The following is a 21,167-nucleotide window of genomic DNA, read 5'->3' as shown; positions in this document are numbered from 1 at the left end:
GTGTAGCTTTTGTAAAAAATAGCTGGCAGTCTAAGGGTTAAAATGACTGAGCATATATTTTACATAATCAGAGAATGCCCTCAGTGAGAACTGAATGACACAGTAATGTTTTGTTTGAGATACACCCTTAAGAATAATAATGCAAATGAGTTCTGTTGCTAAGATTGTCAGGGGAAGTCCATCTACAGTCAGGAGGAAATCTCTATCTTTGGGTGTTTAAAGTAATTCCGAGATGAAAAACTGACAAGTAACTTTTCTATATATCTTATCTAACGTTTAGATAGTTTACACAGCAAATCTAGCTGCAAACATCTTTAACAGTTTCATGTTTATTTATTCCTGCGATACAATGACAGCGGCCATGTTTTATTTGTCACATTACACACAGGCAAGCTGCAACTGCATCTCCAGCCCTCAGCTCACTCCCCTCTCCTGCTCCCTCCTCCCCTCTGCCTCTGAAATCTCTGGCTAGTAACCACCTCCTCCTCCTGCCCAGACTGAGCTCCCATAAGCCCTTACTACACGGAGTGCCAAGGCACAAAAGGAGCTGTGGGCGAGGCTTGTTTAGTTTATAGGAAATTAGAGTATTAAAACAAAAAAAAAAATATTTGGCTTGAGGAATGCCCTATAATAATATATGTAAAGAACACAATTATGCAACGAGTAAAAGTTTTTCCTCGGATCCACTTTAAAGAGACTCTGAAGCGAGAATAAATCTCGCTTCAGAGCTCATAGTTAGCAGGGGCACGCGCATCGCCGCCTCTCCCACGCCCCTCTCAGTGAAGGAAGACTGAGAGGGGCGGGTGAGAGGCGGAGATACGCGCTGATAGACGCGCGTGGGGCAGGGCTGCGGCGGTTAGCCCTGCCCCAACCAGGAAGCGCTCCCCCGCTGAAACGAGGGGATTTGGGGGTGAAGGGACCCCCGTTAAGCCGCGGGATAGCGGCGGTTTAGCAGGGGCACACGTGCCCCTGCTATCTATGAGGTCTGAAGCGAGATTTATTCTCGCTTCAGACTCTCTTTAAGCCTTTATGTTTGTAGCAATGCTTAGGAGCTCAGCTGTCTGTTCCACTTCTGGATCAGATCTGCTAAAACTATTTAAAAGACAAATGTAAAGAGAGTGATATGGAGACTGCTATATTTATTTCCTTTAAAACAATACTGATTGCCTGGCAGCCCTGCCGATCCTCTGCCTCTAATATTATTAGCCATAGACACTGAACAAACATGCAGCAGGTCAGATGTTTCTGACATTATTGTCTGATCTGATAATTAGCTGCATGCTTGTTTCTGGTGTTATTCAGACACTACTGCAGGCAGGCAACTGGTATTGTTAAAAAGGAAATAAATATGGCAGCTTCCAATTTCTTCTCACTTCAGTTGTCCTTTAAGTTAAGCTGGCAATACACTAGTTAATTTTTTTTCAGTCTATATCCAAATCTGCTTGAGATTGATGCCACATGTCAGCCCGATCGACCAGTTTAATTGATTTTGACCAAAATCGGCGGCCGGCCAAAACCTTGCACTGCATTGATCAGTGCAACACTGCAGTTAGATTTTTATTCGGATTTCATGCAGAAATCTATTAAAAATCTCTGTAGTGTGTGAAGGAGTCCGATCAGATAGATCATATTATGATATGAGAGGAATATATGTTTTGGTCATATCGACCAGTATATGCTTTAGATATGCTGTTGTTATTGTAGGTATAATTGGATTAAGTAGTATTTTAAAGAGAATCTGTATTGTTAAAATCGCACAAAAGTAAACATACCAGTGCGTTAGAGGACATCTCCTGTTACCCTCTGTCACAATTTCGCCGCTCCTCGCCGCATTAAAAGTGGTTAAAAACAGTTTTAAAAAGTTTGTTTATAAACAAACAAAATGGCCACCAAAACAGGAAGTGGGTTGATGTACTGTATGTCCACACATAGAAAATACAACCATACACAAGCAGGCTGTATACAGCATTCCTTTTGAATCTCAAGAGATCATTTGTGTGTTTCTTTCCCCCTGCATCTCTCATGCACGGAAGTTTCAGGCTGCTCTTTTTTCTCCTGTAAACAGCTTTGCCCTTGTCTGTAATTCTTCAGTATGTGAAAGCCCAGCCAGCTCAGAGGACGATTTATCCAGCTTGTAAAAGATAAGAGAGAAGAGAGAAGCTGCTCTAATCTAAATAATACACAGGCAGTGTGCATAGAGGGGCCTGGAAGGGGGAATTCATAGCAGAACCACAACACTGAAGAACTTGGCAGCCTTCCAGACACAGGCTGACAAGTCTGACAAGGGAAAGATACATTGATTTATTACAGAGACTGTGATAGCAGAAAGTGCTGCAGTAAGCCAGAACACCTTAGAATAGCTTTTGGAACTTGTAGGATGATAAAAAACAGGATGAAATTTTTGTTACGGAGTCTCTTTAAAACGTATATTTCATCACCAGATCTGTTGCGGTTACTTGAGATTGCATTGTGGTTGCTTTATTGTAATCTGCAGTTTAAACAATCTAATAACTCATTTGAGCGGAACAGTATGGGGGAATCAGTTGTTGGAAAGTCTTGTTTTGTCATGGTAATCTTGAAATCTCATTATGCCCTTATGTCTTTTAATGCCAGCTTCTGCAGAAATGTGAGCTTGTGCAGAGGATATTGTCAGCCTGGGAAGATAATGAAAAAGAACAGTAAGTCTTTACGGCTTGTACTACAAACACCTTGTTTTGCCTTTTGACATTGGCACGATTTGCGTAAGCAAATTTCTGCTCTATATTATTACTTAATCGTTGGCACCATTAGCCTACTGCTTGTGCTAAGCATAAAGACTGATTTCATGACATTATATGTGAGGTCTTTTTCTGCTATCTCCTATTATCTGGAAGTCAGTAAATCATGCATATTTATTAAGACCGGTTTAGAGAAAACTGGAGCAGAAATGTAGCTGAGTTTCAGCTGCGGAGTAAAATAAGAGTTGGGATTGGTTGTTTTGGGCAGATGCATTAATTTTGCTCCAGGCTCTTAGCAATCTTCATGATGGATCATTTCTTCTTTGTGTTTTCCTCTCCTCCTCTCTGTCAGTTGGATTATCACCTGAAACTTTAATACTTTGCAGGTCGGAAGGTGGACGAAGGAAAGGGTTTATGGGGCATCTCACCAAAATAGCCAACTCACTGGTGCAAAGCGCAGACAAAGGGGCCAACTCGGCACTTATCGGAGAGCTCGTTAAAGGTGAGGACAGATTCCTTATTTAAAGGACTTAACCCAAATAAGATGTAAATTATTGGTTTCATAACATAATTACCTCTGAAGGATTAAGCTGCAAACTTGGTGACCAGTTAAGTTTAACCACTTCCCGACCGCCGTATATACAATTGGCGGCCGGGAAGTGGACGCCGCAAGGACCGCCGTATTGACAAAATGCGGCGGTCCTTGCATGGGCGGAGCGATCGCGTCATCCGTGACGCGATCCTCCGCCTCCGCCTGGCGCCGCTCACCCGCCGCAACATCCCGCCGGCCATACGGAAGCGCCGGCGGGATGTTAACCCGACGATCGCCGCATACAAAGTGTATAATACACTTTGTAATGTTTACAAAGTGTATAATACAGGCTGCCTCCTGCCCTGGTGGTCCCAATGTCCGAGGGACCACCAGGGCAGGCTGCAGCCACCCTAGTCTGCACCAAGCACACTGATTTCACCCCCCCCTGCCCCAGATCGCCCACAGCACCCATCAGACCCCCTGCCCACCCCCCAGACCCCTGTTTGCACCCAATCACCCCCCTAATCACCCATCAATCACTCCCTGTCACTATCTGTCAACGCTATTTTTTTTTTTATCCCCCCCCCCTGCCCCCACTCCCTCCTGATCACCCCCCCATCCCTCAGATTCTCCCCAGACCCCCCCCCCCCCCCATGTACTGTATGCATCTATCCCCCCTGATCACCTGTCAATCACCCGTCAATCACCCCCTGTCACTGCCACCCATCAATCAGCCCCTAACCTGCCCCTTGCGGGCAATCTGATCACCCCCCCACACCAATAGATCGCCCGCAGATCCGACATCAGATCACCTCCCAAATCCATTGTTTACATCTATTCTCTCCTCTAAACACCCACTAATTACCCATCAATCACCCCCTATCACCACCTGTCACTTTTACCTATCAGATCAGACCCTAATCTGCCCCTTGCGGGCACCCAATCACCCGCCCACACGCTCAGATTGCCCTCTGACCCCCCCTTATCAATTCACCAGTGCATTAATTACATCTGTTCTTCCCTGTAATAACCCACTGATCACCTGTCAATCACCTGCCAATCACCTATCACCCATCAATCACCCCCTGTCACTGCCACCCAACAATCAGCCCCTAACCTGCCCCTTGCGGGCAAACTGATCACCCACCCACACCAATAGATCGCCCGCAGATCCGACATCAGATCACCACCCAAGCGCAGTGTTTCCATCTATTCTCTCCTCTAAACACCCACTAATTACCCATCAATCACCCATCAATCACCCCCTATCACCACCTGTCACTGTTACCCATCAGATCAGACCCTAATCTGCCCCTTGCGGGCACCCAATCACCCACCTACATGCTCAGATTGCCCTCAGACCCCCCCTTATCAATTCGCCAGTGCAATATTTACATCTGTTCTCCCCTGTAATAACCCACTGATTACCTGTCAATCACCTATCAATCACCCCCTGTCACTGCCACCCATCAATCACCCCCTGTCCCTGTCGCCCATCAATCACCCGCTGTCACTGCCACCCATCAATCAGCCCCTAACCTGCCCCTTGCGGGCAATCTGATCACCCACCCACACCAATAGATCGCCCGCAGATCCGACGTCCGATCACCTCCCAAGTGCAGTGTTTACATCTGTTCTCTACCCTAAACACCCACTAATTACCCATCACCCCCTGTCACTGTTAGTTTTCAGATTAGACCTCTATCTGCCCCTAGGGCACTCAATCACCCGCCCACACCCTCAGACCCCAGCCCTGATCACCTCGCCAGTGCATTGCTTGCATCTATTCCCCCCTCTAATCACACCTTGAGACACCCATCAATCACCTCCTGTCACCCCCTAGCACACCTACCCATCAGATCAGGCCCCAATTTGCCCCGTGTGGGCTCCTGATCACTCGGCCAAACCCTCAGATCCCCCTCAGACCCCCTTCCGATCACCTCCCCAGTGCATTGATTGCATCTATTTTCCCCTCTAACCACCCCCTGAGACACCCATCAATCATATACCCTATACCCCTGAACAGTCATTTTGAGACATTTGGTTTCCAGACTACTCACGGTTTTGGGCCTGTAAAATGCCAGGGCGGTATAGGGACCCCACAAGTGACCCCATTTTAGAAAAAAAGACACCCCAAGGTATTCTGTTAGGTGTATGACGAGTTCATAGAAGATTTTATTTTTTGTCAAAAGTTAGCGGAAATTGATTTTTATTGGTTTTTTTTCACAAAGTGTCATTTTTCACTAACTTGTGACAAAAAATAAAATCTTCTATGAACTCGCCATACACCTAACGGAATACCTTGGGGTGTCTTCTTTCTAAAATGGGGTCACTTGTGGGGTTCCTATACTGCCCTTGCATTTTAGGGGCCCTAAACAGCGAGGAGTAGTCTAGAAAACAAATGCCTCAAAATGACCTGTGAATAGGACGTTGGGCCCCTTAGCGCACCTAGGCTGCAAAAAAGTGTCACACATGTGGTACCGCCATACTCAGGAAAAGTAGTATAATGTGTTTTGGGGTGTATTTTTTTACACATACCCATGCTGGGTGGGAGAAATTTCTATGTAAATTGACAATTGTGTGTAAAAAAATCAAACAATTGTCATTTACAGAGATATTTCTCCCACTTAGCATGGGTATGTGTAAAAATACACCCCAAAACACATTATACTACTTCTCCTGAGTACGGCGGTACCACATGTGTGGCACTTTTTTTACACCCTAAGTACGCTAAGGGGCCCAAAGTCCAATGAGTACCTTTAGGATTTCGCAGGTCATTTTGCGACATTTGGTTTCAAGACTACTCCTCACGGTTTAGGGCCCCTAAAATGCCAGGGCAGTATAGGAACCCCACAAATGACCCCATTCTAGAAAGAAGACACCCAAAGGTATTCCGTACGGAGTATGGTGAGTTCATAGAAGATTTTATTTTTTGTCACAAGTTAGCGGAAAATGACACTTTGTGAAAAAAAAACAATTAAAATCAATTTCCGCTAACTTGTGACAAAAAAATAAAAACTTCTATGAACTCACCATACTCCTAACGGAATACCTTGGGGTGTCTTCTTTCTAAAATGGGGTCATTAGTGGGGTTCCTATACTGCCCTGGCATTTTAGGGGCCCTAAACCGTGAGGAGTAGTCTTGAAACAAAAATGACCTGTGAAATCCTAAAGGTACTCATTGGACTTTGGGCTCCTTAGTGCAGTTAGGGTGCAAAAAAGTGCCACACATGTGGTATCGCCGTACTCGGGAGAAGTAGTATAATGTGTTTTGGGGTGTATTTTTACACATACCCATGCTGGGTGGGAGAAATACTTCTGTAAATGACAATCTTTTGATTTTTTTACACACAATTGTCCATTTACAGAGATCTTTCTCCCACTCAGCATGGGTATGTGTAAAAATACACCACAAAACACATTATACTACTTCTCCTGAGTACGGCGATACCACATGTGTGGCACTTTTTTGCACCCTAACTGCGCTAAAGGGCCCAAAGTCCAATGAGTACCTTTAGGATTTCACAGGTCATTTTGAGAAATTTCGTTTCAAGACTACTCTTCACGGTTTAGGGCCCCTAAAATGCCAGGGCAGTATAGGAACCCCACAAATGATCCCATTTTAGAAAGAAGACACCCCAAGGTATTCCGTTAGTAGTATGGCGAGTTCATAGAAGATTTTATTTTTTGTCACAAGTTAGCGGAAATTGATTTTAATTGTGTTTTTTCACAAAGTGTCATTTTCCGCTAACTTTTGACAAAAAATAAAATCTTCTATGAACTCACCATACTCCTAACGGAATACCTTGGGGTGTCTTCTTTCTAAAATGGGGTCATTTGTGGGGTTCCTATACTGCCCTGGCATTTTAGGGGCCCTAAACCGTGAAGAGTAGTCTTGAAACGAAATTTCTCAAAATGACCTGTGAAATCCTAAAGGTACTCATTGGACTTTGGGCCCTTTAGCGCAGTTAGGGTGCAAAAAAGTGCCACACATGTGGTATCGCCGTACTCAGGAGAAGTAGTATAATGTGTTTTGTGGTGTATTTTTACACATACCCATGCTGAGTGGGAGAAAGATCTCTGTAAATGGACAATTGTGTGTAAAAAAAAAATTAACAAATTGTCATTTACAGAGATATTTCTCCCACCCAGCATGGGTATGTGTAGAAATACACCCCAAAACACATTATACTACTTCTCCTGAGTACGGCAATACCACATGTGTGGCACTTTTTTGCAGCCTAACTGCGCTAAGGGGTCCAAAGTCCAATGAGCACCTTTAGGCTTTACAGGGGTGCTTACAATTTAGCAACCCCCAAAATGTCAGGACAGTAAACACACCCCACAAATGACCCCATTTTGGAAAGTAGACCCTTCAAGGTATTCAGGGAGGGGCATGGTGAGTCCGTGGCAAATTTCATTTTTTTTTTTGTCGCAAGTTAGAAGAAATGGAAACTTTTTTTTTTTTTCTCACAAAGTGTCATTTTCCGCTTACTTGTGACAAAAAATAATATCTTCTATGAACTCACTATGACTCTCGGTGAATACTTTGGGATGTCTTCTTTCCAAAATGGGGTAATTTGGGGGGTATTTATACTATCCTGGAATTCTAGCCCCTCATGAAACATGACAGGGGGTCAGAAAAGTCATAGATGCTTGAAAATGAAAAAATTCACTTTTTGCACCATAGTTTGTAAACGCTATAACTTTTACCCAAACCAATAAATATACACTGAATGGGTTTTTTTTTATCAAAAACATGTTTGTCCACATTTTTCGAGCTGCATGTATACAGAAATTTTACTTTATTTGAAAAATGTCAGCACAGAAAGTTAAAAAAATCATTTTTTTGCCAAAATTCATGTCTTTTTTGATGAATATAATAAAAAGTAAAAATCGCAGGAGCAATCAAATAGCACCAAAAGAAAGCTTTATTAGTGACAAGAAAAGGAGCCAAAATTCATTTAGGTGGTATGTGCGAGCAATAAACCGTGAAAGCTGCAGTGGTCTGAATGGAAAAAAAGTGGCCGGTCCTTAAGGGGTAGAAAGCCCTAGGTCCTCAAGTGGTTAACAGATTTCAGTCAGACTGCATCATTTTATTCCAATGGGAGAGCTGGAAGTTTTGGCACGATTTACTACCGTATACTGATAGTCTTTATAGCAACCAAATAATTGTTTGAGTCACTTGCATTAGTTGTAAAATGTACTGTTTAAGGCAATTTCATTAAAATGTATCTCTCTTTATGAATAGATTATTCTAAACCTTCTTAATAGTCAGCAGATATTTAATGGTGCTGTCAGGCTTTCATTCTGTCACACAACTTGGTTGAAGCCTGATCCTTATGTTAGTTTTGTTGGCTGACAAGGCCCAATATGGTAGAGTTTTAAAAGTCCAACTATGTAAAACTGTGCCTGTTTGAGGGGTGGGGCATGAGAGAATTTCTCTTTTAGGGCTCGTTTCCACTATCGCGAATCCGCATGTGTCCAACACATGCGGATTCGCACATGTAATGCAAGTGGATGGGCCTGTTTCCACTGTAGCGTTGTTGAGGTGCGTTTTTTTCAGCGGTAAAAAAACGCTCAAAAGAGTCAACGAATTCGCCTGCGAGTGGAATGCATGCGAATCGCCGCTAATGTATTTAATAGGGAAATCGCATGCGGCTTTGTCATGCGGATTTCCCCGCGATTTCGCATGCGATTTCGCATGAAAGCCAATGGAACTTAACACAGGCAGTGACATGGTTAAATTCGCATGGCTCCTTGCCATGCGAAATCGCATGCGAAATCGCGGGGAAATCCGCATGGGGAAACGCAGCCGCATGCGATTTCTTCAGCGGTGGAATCCAGGCGATTCCGCACCGCTACAGTGGAAACAAGCCCTTAAAGTGACTCTGAAGTGAAAAAAAAGTGGCCCTAGGGGATACTTACCTCCTCCCCTTTAGCTACATTCCAGCAGTGGGACCCCCGAAAGTCCGCTGACAAGGGCTTGGCAGCGCTGCATGTAGCCACAGTGGCAGCTATCTCCTCAGCTTCTGGCCAAAATAGCCGAGCCTGATCGTGTCGCCTTTACTGTGCAGGTGCTTTGTGCCTGCACAGTAGAGCGCACCCAATTGGGATCGGTTATTTCCCCTAAAGCCAGAGAGGAAAGCTGCTACCTCACCTTTGCAGGCAGCATACTGAGCGGGGATCCCAGCACTCGAACGAGGCTGGCACAGGATGGAAGAAGCCACATTAGAATTCAGCGGCTTCCTCCTCCCAAGGTTTCTGTTATTTTCTCAAAATTAGGGATCCCCTTTAAACTTAGAATAAGTAATCTGACTAGATCTGAATTGTGTGACTCTGGACTGATCCAATGTGTCAGCTGCTGCTAATGCATGTGGTTCCCTGGTATTGTAATTTGTACTGTACCATTAAAATCCCATACATTAACTTTCTGAATTAGTGATTTGTTTTTCAAATTTGGCATGAAAAGGCATTCAATTTAAGCAGACTTACATTTTTCTACAAGTCAGCACATTTTCAATGGTTCTTTCTGGATATATTATACTGACACAAAATTATTAATGTAGTGCCTGGGAAACAGATCAGCCCCTAGAGTACATACTGATAATGTAATGGAGGCATGAGAAATCTACTCTTTTTAAGTTCTTGGGATTCTTGTGCCAGTTACATTGCTAAGCCAAGTGCAAGGAGCGAGTAACTCTCCCTAATAGGGATGAAGACCGTAATACAGATGCTAACCCAGCATTGTGCTACCTTACTGTACAGGTGGCCCACCACATGGGATAACATGCATCCATGAAAGTTTGTCGTCAGTTTCTGTTTACCAACACTGCACCTGAATGCAAAACCTACAATCAAGTTTAACGTAGCCAACTGACTTGTAATGAATTCTTTTGACACTTATTTCACTTTGTGTTATGAGAATCTTTACATGTACCCAAAAAAAGCCTCATCTCCAGGCAAACGCCTGAACATACCATCTAATGGTAAAGTAATTACAGTGCTCAGAGTTTATCTTTTTGAGAGAAGCAAGGCATCTTTGTTCAAAAACTGAAACAGTGTCCCCAAGTGCTTCTGAAGACTGGCTGCTCCGTACTGTGTAAGTGCACGTTCCCAAATGTGTACGGACCTGCCTGTCTTCACAAGAACTAAGGGACATGAGTGCTTCCGAATGTCCCCGAAGTAAAATACCTGGAATGAGGTGACAGCACTGGAATGAGGGGACCTAGTGAAGATAGGAAGGTTCTGTAGGATCCAGAGCCTTTCCTCTCCATAGGTATCGGTTTGTTTTTCTTTCAGTTTTGTCTCTGTATTGCTTTAAAAACTGATCATATTACCAAAGGGAGCTTTGTTTAGGGAGTTAGTAGCAGGCCGTGTTTACGAAGCTGCTTTATCCTGGTTTGCAGCTTCCTGCTGTTCAAACTGCAAGGGAGCAGGCACGGACTTCAATGGTCAGTCTACCTCTCTCTCAAAATTTTGATGCAGGAAGTGGCTCAGATCAGGTACTTTAAAAATGATGAACCGGAGACTACCTACACAGGTAGAAACAAACTCTGACATGGATCTAGGTAAGCATTACTGCCTGGAGCTGGATGGGTGAACGACTAGATAGCGGTGTGACAGGGCCTAACTCTCAATCTGCATGCAGACGGTTTTTGTGCTGATACAGATATTGTGTACATTTACAGAGCTTTCGGGGGAACAACAGGAGCAATGGGAGAATTTTGTATCTGGATCTCTCATGGATATCAACAAGAAGAACACTGTAGATCTTGTAAGTATGTAAAACAGATGATGTAAAAATGTAAAGGACCTCTTCCGCAAAAATCTTAAAATGTAAAATACATATAAACACATACAAATAAGAAGTACATTTCTCCCAGAGTAAAATGAGCCATAAATTTCTTCTATGTTGCTTTCATTTACAGTAAGTAGTAGAAACAGTATTTGATATTACTGACAGATTTTGGACTAGCCCATCTTCTCATGGGGGGTTCTCAGGGTTTTCTTTATTTTTAAAAGCATTTAGTGAATGACAGTTGATCTGTCCAACTGCCAAAGAAGTGTACAGCGAGCAGGGAAGCTGGCCAGCATCTTTGTATAAAGATTTTTCAGGGAATGTCTTTATAAAGAATAAAGGCCATGCTGAGAATCCCCCATAAAGAGATGGACTAACCCAAAACCTGTCGGTAATGTTAGATTTCTAATACCTATTGTAAGTGACAGCAACATAGGAGGAAAGTAATGCATGGCTTATTTTACTCTGGAAGAAATGTATTTCTTATTTGTATGTGATTTAAATTTTAAGATTTTTCGCGACAGTTTCTCTTTAAAAAAACAAAAAAAAAAACGCAAACCTGAAGTGAAGAAACTCCCTTCATGCTAGATGCATACCTGAGTAGAGAAAAGACTCTGGATACCATAGAGCCTTGCCCGGTCCTCGGTCTGATTTGTCTTTGCTTCACCATCTCCAGTTGAAGTCATGTGGCTGGCTGGGGCTTCGGTACTCCTCTCCAGCCTTTGGAACTGATCACGTCCACGTATAGCTCGAAGATGAGCGGAGCGTATCTGTACTGTGTCCGGACTTCCGCATGGGCAGTAGGGATGCACTCGTCTTCAGCACTACTCAAGAGTGCTAGTAGTTGCGAAGGTTGTCTGAGGATAGCTAAATAATTTCAATGGGGCGCTATGCAGGAACAACGGGACTATCCGAGTACCAGGAAGGCTGTGTGGCCTCCAAAGCCTTCCCTCTACATCGGTGTGCATGAAACCTGAACTTGCCCGCCAAACTCTTGTTACCATCTTTTACCCCATTGCATTACTGCACTGTTACCTGGGATAGATATTCATACTTCACAGTACAGGAATATCAGGACATACATCTTTGGTCTCCACTATCTACTGACTAGAATGGGCATTTCACATTATTAAAATTCAACTTTATTTTACGCCAAACCAGTGTGAAGCTTGAGACAGTTCCCACTATATATTAGGCTGCTCTCTATGCAGTGCTGCTTCATGTACAGAGCACATTTAGGGGGGGGATGGGGGGAGAAGCCTGTGAGAAGCTGTACTAGGTTTCTGTTTTGCTGCTGCTTACTTGTACAGGAGTAATGTAGCCACTACAATGAAACTGAGATTTTTATTTATAGGCATGTGAGTGGGAAGGGGGTATGTCCAGGACACACAAAGTGAAACTTGCCATCCTGACTAGAAAATAACCTCTTGGAGTTTCCACCCATTTAATTATAAACAAGACTCTCCTGTGGTGTAGAGGCTGTTTCAGCATGATGTTGTCCTTACATACATTATATAAATACTGACTCTTCTCAGAAACACTGAATTGCATTATAAAACATCTAAGTGAGGAGTAGAAATGGCTAATGAGATGCAAATCCAACTTGATGCAGGATTGTGCAAACTTTGTATGCAAAAGTATGCAGTTGGAAGATGGACCCGTAGAATCTCACAGAAGTGGGTGGTCAATTCTCAAACTGCATACATTTGCATACAATATTTGCATAATGCAGCATCAACTCGGACATATTTGCTTCACCCTAGCAGGGAGATGAGATTGTGTTCACAGGAAGTAGGTGTGACCAATTTTGAAGTGGTTTGAAACTCAGCATTTCTTCTTTGCTCTAAAAGCTTCCTTTACAGCATTAAAATTACTAAGACAAACAAAATTGTAGCAGAACAGCATTCAAACAGTTAAACACAGCAATTTGTCTGGCAGTGGAAAGCCCCTTCAGCTTATGATCGGCATCCAGAGAGGAGATATTATCTTTTGTTTGTTTCTCAGTTGTTACATTTTGTGTAACAACTGAAAACACGCTCTCTGCTTCAAGCATGCACACATTTTTAGAAGAGCTCACTAGAAGATTTTAATATATAATAAAAAGCAGCTTGACTGCAATGGCAGCTTTCAGAACGGCTAAACTGAACTTTGGGAACTTGTAATTTGTAAATTGATAATATTACTTGTGCACAAAAGCAAATATAGTAACTGTGTGGGTAATAAAAAGTAGGAAAGCACATCTTTATTGTATGTTATGTCAGAGTTTCAGACCACGTTAAGATCTTGTTTTGCTAACTGAAAATAATTGGCTATAGACGATTGTAATCCTTTATGGATAGCTGTAACATGCACAGCCTTTTCAAAGGATTTTTTGACTTGAAACGTTAATTTTTATTTACAATACTCTCTAATGTATACTAATGAGCATGATTACTTTCTTCAATTTTGAGGTTGTTCTGTTTCCTAATTCCAAGTTTCGCAGTATGCGGGTACCAGTGACAGTTGTATATTTTCCACAGGTAAACACAAGAAATATGCACTCTTCCAGCGATGACGAAGATAATGACTTGAAAGAATTCAGCTTCCCCCAGGAGACTGTACTCCAGCAGGTGATGTAGCTTCTTAAAATGCTTGCATGAAAACATAGGGCGTCTGTTTCAGGGTTCTTTCAGTTGGACGGCTGATTTGTGTACTTTTGTGCAGTGCAGCCTCTGATTTTCTGGACAGCAAGGGCCTTCACATGGTACAAATATTCTGCAGTAAAAAAAAAGTTGTGTAACTTACACCTGGTGGTGTGCAGGCACCTCCCAGATCCACTTATTGATAATAATCCTAACATTCGTATAGCGCTTTTCTCCTGTCAGACTCAAAGCGCTCAAGAGCTGCAGCCACTGGGATGCCTTCAAGGGGCCACCCTGCAGTGTTAGGAAGTCTTGCCTAAGGACTTCTTGCTGAATGGGTACTGACACTAGCCAGGATTTGAACCCTGGTCTCCCATGTCAAAGGCAGAGCTAGGGCTTCCTCCAGCCCCATAAGCACGGATGCATCCCTCGCCGTCCTCCTGCAGTCCCCCATTTAGCGGCAATCAGCCCCGGTAGTCGCGTCAGACCGGCTCTACTCGCATGTGCGAAGACCCCGACTGGACCCGACTGAGCCTATTACCGGGGCTGATCATGGCTGAACGGGAGACTGCGGGAGGGTGGCGAGGGACGCATCCGTGCTTATGGGGCTGGAGGAAGCCCCTGGTAAGTATCGATTCTTTCACTTGTTTCATCTCTGTGTCTCTTTAACCAGTACACTATCCAGCCACTACATAAAAGTATAAGTGTGCACAACCCCCCGATTGCCCAGGATTCCCCCGATCCAGCCACTTATACATTACCCAGCCTGGTTCCAACGATTGGCGCAGCCTCCCCAGACAGCTCCGTTCTTCTCTATGGGGAGAATCGTACATGACATCACTGATGTCATGTGCAGACTCGATCCTCCCCATAGAGAAGACTGGAGCTGTGCAGGGAGGCTGCACCGATCGCTGGAACCAAGCTTAGTAATGTATAAGTGGCTGAATCGGGGGGATCCTGGGCAATCTGGGTTGTGCACACTTCTACTAGCTAGCCTAGTGCTAGCTAACATCTTATTCATCCATAGAAACGAACAGTTTTATAGCGAGGGACTGCTGTGGCCAGCAAAACCTCTGAAGTGGCATGCCTGACAGTGTCGGGCATACCGCTCAGGAGGCTAACACTGCCACTAAGACCTAGCTTCTTTTCCATGATTGTTTCTTATGGAGATCAGTTTTGACCCATTAGTAGTTTTTTTTTTCAGATTGTTTTAAACCTAAACCCTGTACTGCATTACTTGCCAGCCATTGGCTTCAGCAGCATTTGTTGACGGTCTTAAAGGACATCTTAAGAAAGAGGTATATGGAGACTGCCATGTTTATTTCCTTTTAAGCAATACCAGTTGCCTGGCGGCCCTGCTGACCCTCTGCCTCTAATAATTTCAGCAATAGACCCTGAACAAGCATTTAGCAGATCAGGTGTTTCTGACATTGTCAGATCTGACAGATTAGTTGCATGCTTGTCTCTGGTGTTATTCAGACACTTTTGCAGCCAAACAGTCCAGCAGGGCTGCCGGGCAACTGGTGTTGTTTAAAAGAAAATAAACATGGCATCCTCCATAGTCTTCTCACTTCAGTTGTCCTTTAAAGTACAAGCTGTTCCAGGCAGGTGACGCTGCCTTTTGCATTGACTTAATACCTAATGGTGTGTTTTCTCAGGCATTTGTGGACTACCAGATGCAGCAGATGACTTCCGCTTTCATTGATCACTTTGGTTTCAATGATGAAGAGTTTGGAGAACAAGAAGAGAATGTCAAGTTAGTATTTGTTAAGCTCGTTCTTATTACTCACTCGTTATAACATGCGATTCTGGGAGCTTACAATAGGTCTTGGTTTACTATCATGCAAATCTCTCACAGGTAAACATAAGTAAGTGTGGTAAGACGGACAAGATTTTGCTTTGTACTTTAAAAATGTAAGATGTTATGGAGTAACGGAGAGCAAAAATTTACGTAGTTACTGTCTGTTTAAATCTGATACTCAATGCACTTAAAATAGCAAGTCACAATTTTAGTACTGCTTTACTAATTAGCAGAGATGGTCAGTGAGATGCTAATCCTTTTTAGTCGATGCAAGTTTTGCAGCTAAGTTTGTCCAGTATCGAGCGGCCACCATTTACAGATGCAGCTACAAATGATGCATAAAAAAACAAAGCATTTAAAACCTGGCCTTTACTGGGTGATGCTCTCTCAGCTGTCACACAACTGCTCCTAGAGGGAGGAGCAAACGAGTAGCCAAGGAAAAAAATGTTTGTCATAATAATCTATGAGGTAAGAAACAACAGATGTGGTTTGCGTGAGCACTTCAACTTTGGAAGGGCACTTGTATGTGTATAATTAAAGTCCTATACTCTTCGTCCAAAACAATAATTTGCGATAGTTTCAGCCAACAGCCAGACCTGCAGCCGGTGACAGTCATATGCTGAGGTTGGCCAAGCTGCATGTACTTTCCTGTGGAGAGGGCAGGAGAGGCAGGGAGGCCCCACACAGCAAGCACTAATAAAACAATTGGTGGGAAAAAAACACTTTCCCCAATAGCTACTCACACACATGATCCGGCATAGACTGCGGTAGAGGACTTCACATGAACAGCTATTTCATCCATCAAAATTCTAATGTCTCAGGCACTTTTGCCTATATATTTATGGAACTGTTAAGGTGGCCATACACTTAGGCCTCTTTTCCACGAACTGTTGAACTGTGTGCTCAGCAAGCAGTTACCAGGCAGCAGTCAGCAGTTGTGAGAGTTTGAGAGGCATTTCACTGCCTGTAATCAGTTCGTGGAAAAGAGGCCTTATTGATGGCCACCAGATTTGATCATTTGATTCCCTTCAGATGCCTGTCAGATCAAATCTAACTCTCTTGGTGACGCCGCACTCAATGGCTAACTATCCAATCAGGAATAGTAAGGCGTGCAGAAGATCCTATCCTGGACACCACAGGATCACAGTTTCAGCATAGACGTAATGATCCGCACCACCTTTAGAAATGTATCTTAATTTATGGAGTACAAAAGACATACACATTAAAATAAAGAATTATACATTAAAATAAAGAACTGTAGGGCTTACAGTTCTTTATTTTAATGTGTATGTCTTTTGTACTCAATAAATGAAGATACATTTCTAAAGGTGGTGCGGATCATTACGTCTATGTCAGATCAAACCTGACCGGCATCTAGCTGATGTGTGCCACACACTAGGAACATATTTGCAATAGATTTCTAAATGAAATCTATTTTTTAAAAAAAAAATCTCTATCCAACCAGTGTTGTACTGTGTTCCGCTATAGGCAGTCGATCTGCCGCCACTCTCGACCCACCGCTGATTCACCTACATTCTCTGTCTGGACCAGTCAATCTATTTAACCAATTTAGCCAAAAATCAGTTGAATGATCAATCAGTTGGCCTGCCCACTGCATTGATTTCTAGCAAATTGATCAGGGTGATAACATTGGTCGGATGTTGATGGAAAAAATCGATAAGTGGCCACCTTTAGCCAATTTTTTCCCCTGCGGAGGATTGAATTTGCATGCCTCGCCACCTTTCTTTGAGCACAGTTAAATATTTAAGACATATGCTACATGACTACTGTCTAGCCTGAACATTTCATTTAGTCTTCGAGTTCAGTCTGTCTTTATGTAAAAGTTAATTTGCATATATTCAGCAGTGGTGCCTGGGAGACATCTCGAACTCACTCCAACCTGAATTATCGCAAATTCTTTCTGTTTTAGGAAAGCAAACTTTTGTTTTTATGTAAAAGGGAGTAAGGTTGGATTTTTTTCACCCATTTTTCACTTTTCAATGGGAACACCGGACAAAACTCCAAAAAGATGTTATAACCCTTTTATCTCAATATCTTAAACTAAAATGAGTGTTTGCAGCAATTGGTCTTTAAACCCGCCCCGCGGTATGATTTCTGGTTTTTAGGGTCTTTTTTAAAACTTTTCAGACCCTTAACCACTTGAGGACCCACCCTTTACCCCCCCTTAAGGACCAGCGCTGTTTTAGGTGATCTGTGCTGGGTGGGCTCTGCAGCCCCCAGCACAGATCAAAGGGCACTCAGAGCGATCAGATCGCCCCCCTTTTTTCCCCACTAGGGGGATGATGTGCAGGGGGGGGTCTGATCGCTCCTCCTGGCTGGCATTTTGCGGGGGGGGGCACCTCAAAGCCCCCCTCCGCGGCGAAATCCTCCCCCTCCCTCTCCTACCTACCACCCCCGGGAGATCTGGGCTGCACAGGACGCTATCCGTCCTGTGCAGCCAGTGACAGGACGTCCCCTGTCACATGGAGGCGATCCCCGGCCGCTGATTGGCCGGGGATCGCCGTTCTGCCTTACGGCGCTGCTGCGCAGCAGCGCCGTACAAATGTAAACAAAGCGGATTATTTCCGCTTGTGTTTACATTTAGCCTGCGAGCCGCCATCGGCGGCCCGCAGGCTATTCACGGAGCCCCCCGCCGTGAATTGACAGGAAGCAGCCGCTCGTACGAGCGGCTGCTTCCTGATTAATTAGGCTGCAGCTGGCGACGCAGTACTGCGTCGCTGGTCCTGCAGCTGCCACTTTGCCGACGCACGTTATGAGTGTGCGGTCGGCAAGTGGTTAAATCATGCCGCCAGAGTCTCTGCAGCAGCCTCATGCTCTGATTCACCTCCCTGGGCTCCAGTGCAACAATTTTCCCTCCGTCCTTTGGGTGGTGCTGTAACTCCCCCTGGAGGTGAGAAAAAGCTCCCGCTGCACACTATACTCTGCATTGAGCTTCAAGCGGCTAGCCCGAGCTTAGCTCGGGATTACCGCCAGGGAGGTCAATTTGATATATGTAGTAAGACCTATGTAGCAGTACGCACCATGGTGCATTAAGACTTTGCAACTGCAGTCTATCTCTGAAACAATATGCTAAATAGTCGCTGCTAATGTTATGCTGATTGCTGTGGCACTCTAGAGCAACTTGTTGCAACGACATATAGTGCAGGCATCTGTGAAATCTAGGTGCTATAGCCCTAAGGCAAGGTGGAAGGGAGCTTAAAGGATAAGTGAACCTGTGAGGTTAACCACTTGCCGACCAGTGGATTTCGGTCTGATCTGTGCTGCGTAGGCTCTACAGCCCGCAACACAGATCAGGTTTTAGCCAGGGCGATCAGACTTACCCCCTTTTTTCCCCACTAGGGGGATGTCCTGCTGGGGGGGTCTGATCGCCGCCGGCTCTCTGCGCTTTGCGGGGGGGACTCTTCAAAGCCCCCCTCCGCAGCGTTTTCGGCGCTCCGTCCTCCTCCCTCCCTCTCTGAGCTGCGCAGGACGGATTTCCGTCCTGCGCATTGTAGGATAGGCTTCAGCCTATCAAATGACTGCGATCCCCGGCCAATCAGAGGCCGGGGATCGCCGATCTGCCTTACGGCGCTGCTGCAGCAGCGCCATATGATGTAAACAGCGGGGATTTCTTCCCCGCGTGTTTACATTTTGCCGACGAGCCGCGATTGGCGGCTCTCCGGCTGTTCACGGAGACAGCTTCCGTGAACGGACATGGAAAGGCCGCCCGTTTCCATGGAAACCCTCAGACGACCAGTTTACGCCAATCGGCGTTAGCTGGTCGTCAAGAGGTTAAAGGAGTTATCAGGCAAATATTAATAAAAACAAGCGCTACTTACCGGGGGCTTCCTCCAGCCCCAAGCTCCCAGCATGTCCCTCACCGCAGCTCTCCCTACAGCCGTTCGCCGCAGCTCCGTCCCAGTCCCCGGCGATGACGTCAGGTCGGCCTGTACTGCGCCTGCATGAGCGGCGCTGTCGATCACCGCCACATGGACCAGAGCGGACTGCGTAGGCACAGTAGATCTGCGCCTGCACAGTCCGCTCCGGTCCACGTGAAAGATAGACATTGCAGACAGGAAACTACCATTATTTAGAACACAGGTGTTGAACTCCAGTCCTCCAGGACCATATCCATGCTAATGCTTAAGATGGACTACCTGATGAGCCACACCTTTACACATTTCCTGATCCAATCCCATCAATTCATTTGAGCTGTGCCAAAAATGTGTGAGGACCTCAGCCCTTCAGGACTGGAGTAAAACATCCGATTTAGAAGATGAGCAAAGGTAGCTTCCATATACTGGTAGTTAACTAAAGACTAGTTTATATTTGTCTGACCTTTTGTGGTCAGACTGGGATAATATGAATCGTAAGCATTACGTTTTATGAATAATGATGTACATTCCAGGAGGAGTATAAAGTAACATTGGATTGTAATTACCATTGAACTTGGTGTTTTGCACACATTGGCTAACCATTCCCTTTCACTTTGCCCCTAGTTTTGTACCTGCTCTTTCGTGTTGTTAGTCTTTCTCCTTCTTGCCAGCTTGATGCTTCCACCTTGGTTTGATATGGCTGCTATTTCTCTTTCTCTAAATTGCAGTGCTCACTTTCGACAGCTGAAGAGGTAAAACAAAGTGGGTAGGGAATCAAACAGTAATTTATCTGCACCATCCAGCTTCCATGTTTAAGACTTCTCATTATTCCATAAGGATAGTTTGTATATATATACTTTACAGTGCAGCCTTGTTTTTGGTGTCTTTTGCTGTTTGATGTCTGTCTTCTTCTGCGCATTTCATTTTTATCACTCCATATTTTTTTGTTCTTTATCATATCTAAATTTCTGAAAATGATGTGCTTTAATGAACCTTCCAGCAACATTCATTCTGCATGTGAAATTGGTTCTGGCATTAAATGTAGACCCTCCTCTTGCTCACTGCAGACAGTACATTAACATTTCAAAATGAACCTCTAACCAGGTACAAAGGGTAACCAAACTAGCAAAGCTTAACCGAAATCTTAAGTAGGGGGGGGGGGGGGGGGGACAGTTGGGATTTACTTACCTGGGGCTTCTTTTGACCCACCGCAGTCTTATCCAGTCCCTCAATGTCCTCTACACTGTCATGCCCCCAACTAAAGCAGCCGCAGGCTGCTGCGCATGCGCGACCTGGTCACTCGCCTCCTTGATTGCCCTCCCCATAGCCAGGAGCAAGTTTTATGGACTTCGCATGGGCAGAATACGGCCAGCCAGCCACAGGATCGTGATTGAGCAGACGAGTGTGTCTGGGATGGTGCATTCGGGGGCAGCTGCATAATACAGCAGACTGGGAGGATAGCGAGGGACCTGAAGGACAACAGGGGGCTGTAATAGGCCCCAGATAGGTAAATCTCACACCTGTGGTGCTTGCATGTGCCTGTAATCCTCAGATCAGTTTCTGTGCCACTTGCACGAGGTCTGGATTTCCTAATTTTGAACTCGATGCTTTTCCATTAAGCCACAACCAGCTGTTATCAGTTTAGTGTCAGAGAATTAGAGACCAGTAGGTAAGACATTTGGATATTTTTGCTAGTTTATTTTCTAGGCTTCAAGCTGCATTGTCCTATCAATGATGATTCTGATAAAGAGGTATTAAACATGCGCAGTCATGGTGGGGGGCAGCCCTGCTTTCTAAAAAAGAGAATTTGTACTCAAAAA

At 44.5% G+C, this 21,167-nt stretch overlaps 1 protein-coding gene across 3 annotated transcripts in view; it reads left to right on the top strand.

Moving 5' to 3' along the window:
* LOC137521674 (serine/threonine-protein phosphatase 6 regulatory subunit 1-like) overlaps positions 1–21,167 on the top strand; it is a 150,824-nt gene that overhangs the window by 87,552 nt on the left and 42,105 nt on the right. For 2 of the 3 annotated variants that reach the window (XM_068241263.1, XM_068241265.1), the window contains exons 11-16: positions 2,614–2,678; positions 3,104–3,219; positions 10,941–11,026; positions 13,570–13,659; positions 15,330–15,427; positions 20,076–20,099. In XM_068241263.1, coding sequence (XP_068097364.1) covers positions 2,614–2,678; positions 3,104–3,219; positions 10,941–11,026; positions 13,570–13,659; positions 15,330–15,427; positions 20,076–20,099 — 479 coding nt within the window. The remainder of the gene's footprint in view (positions 1–2,613; positions 2,679–3,103; positions 3,220–10,940; positions 11,027–13,569; positions 13,660–15,329; positions 15,428–20,075; positions 20,100–21,167) is intronic. The other variant, XM_068241264.1, reaches the window with a different exon arrangement.

Source organism: Hyperolius riggenbachi, chromosome 6, assembly GCF_040937935.1.
Source record: "Hyperolius riggenbachi isolate aHypRig1 chromosome 6, aHypRig1.pri, whole genome shotgun sequence".
NCBI classification, from domain to species: domain Eukaryota; kingdom Metazoa; phylum Chordata; class Amphibia; order Anura; family Hyperoliidae; genus Hyperolius; species Hyperolius riggenbachi.
Note: the sequence above shows the minus strand (reverse complement) of the source record. Positions and strands in the feature narration are given on the sequence as shown.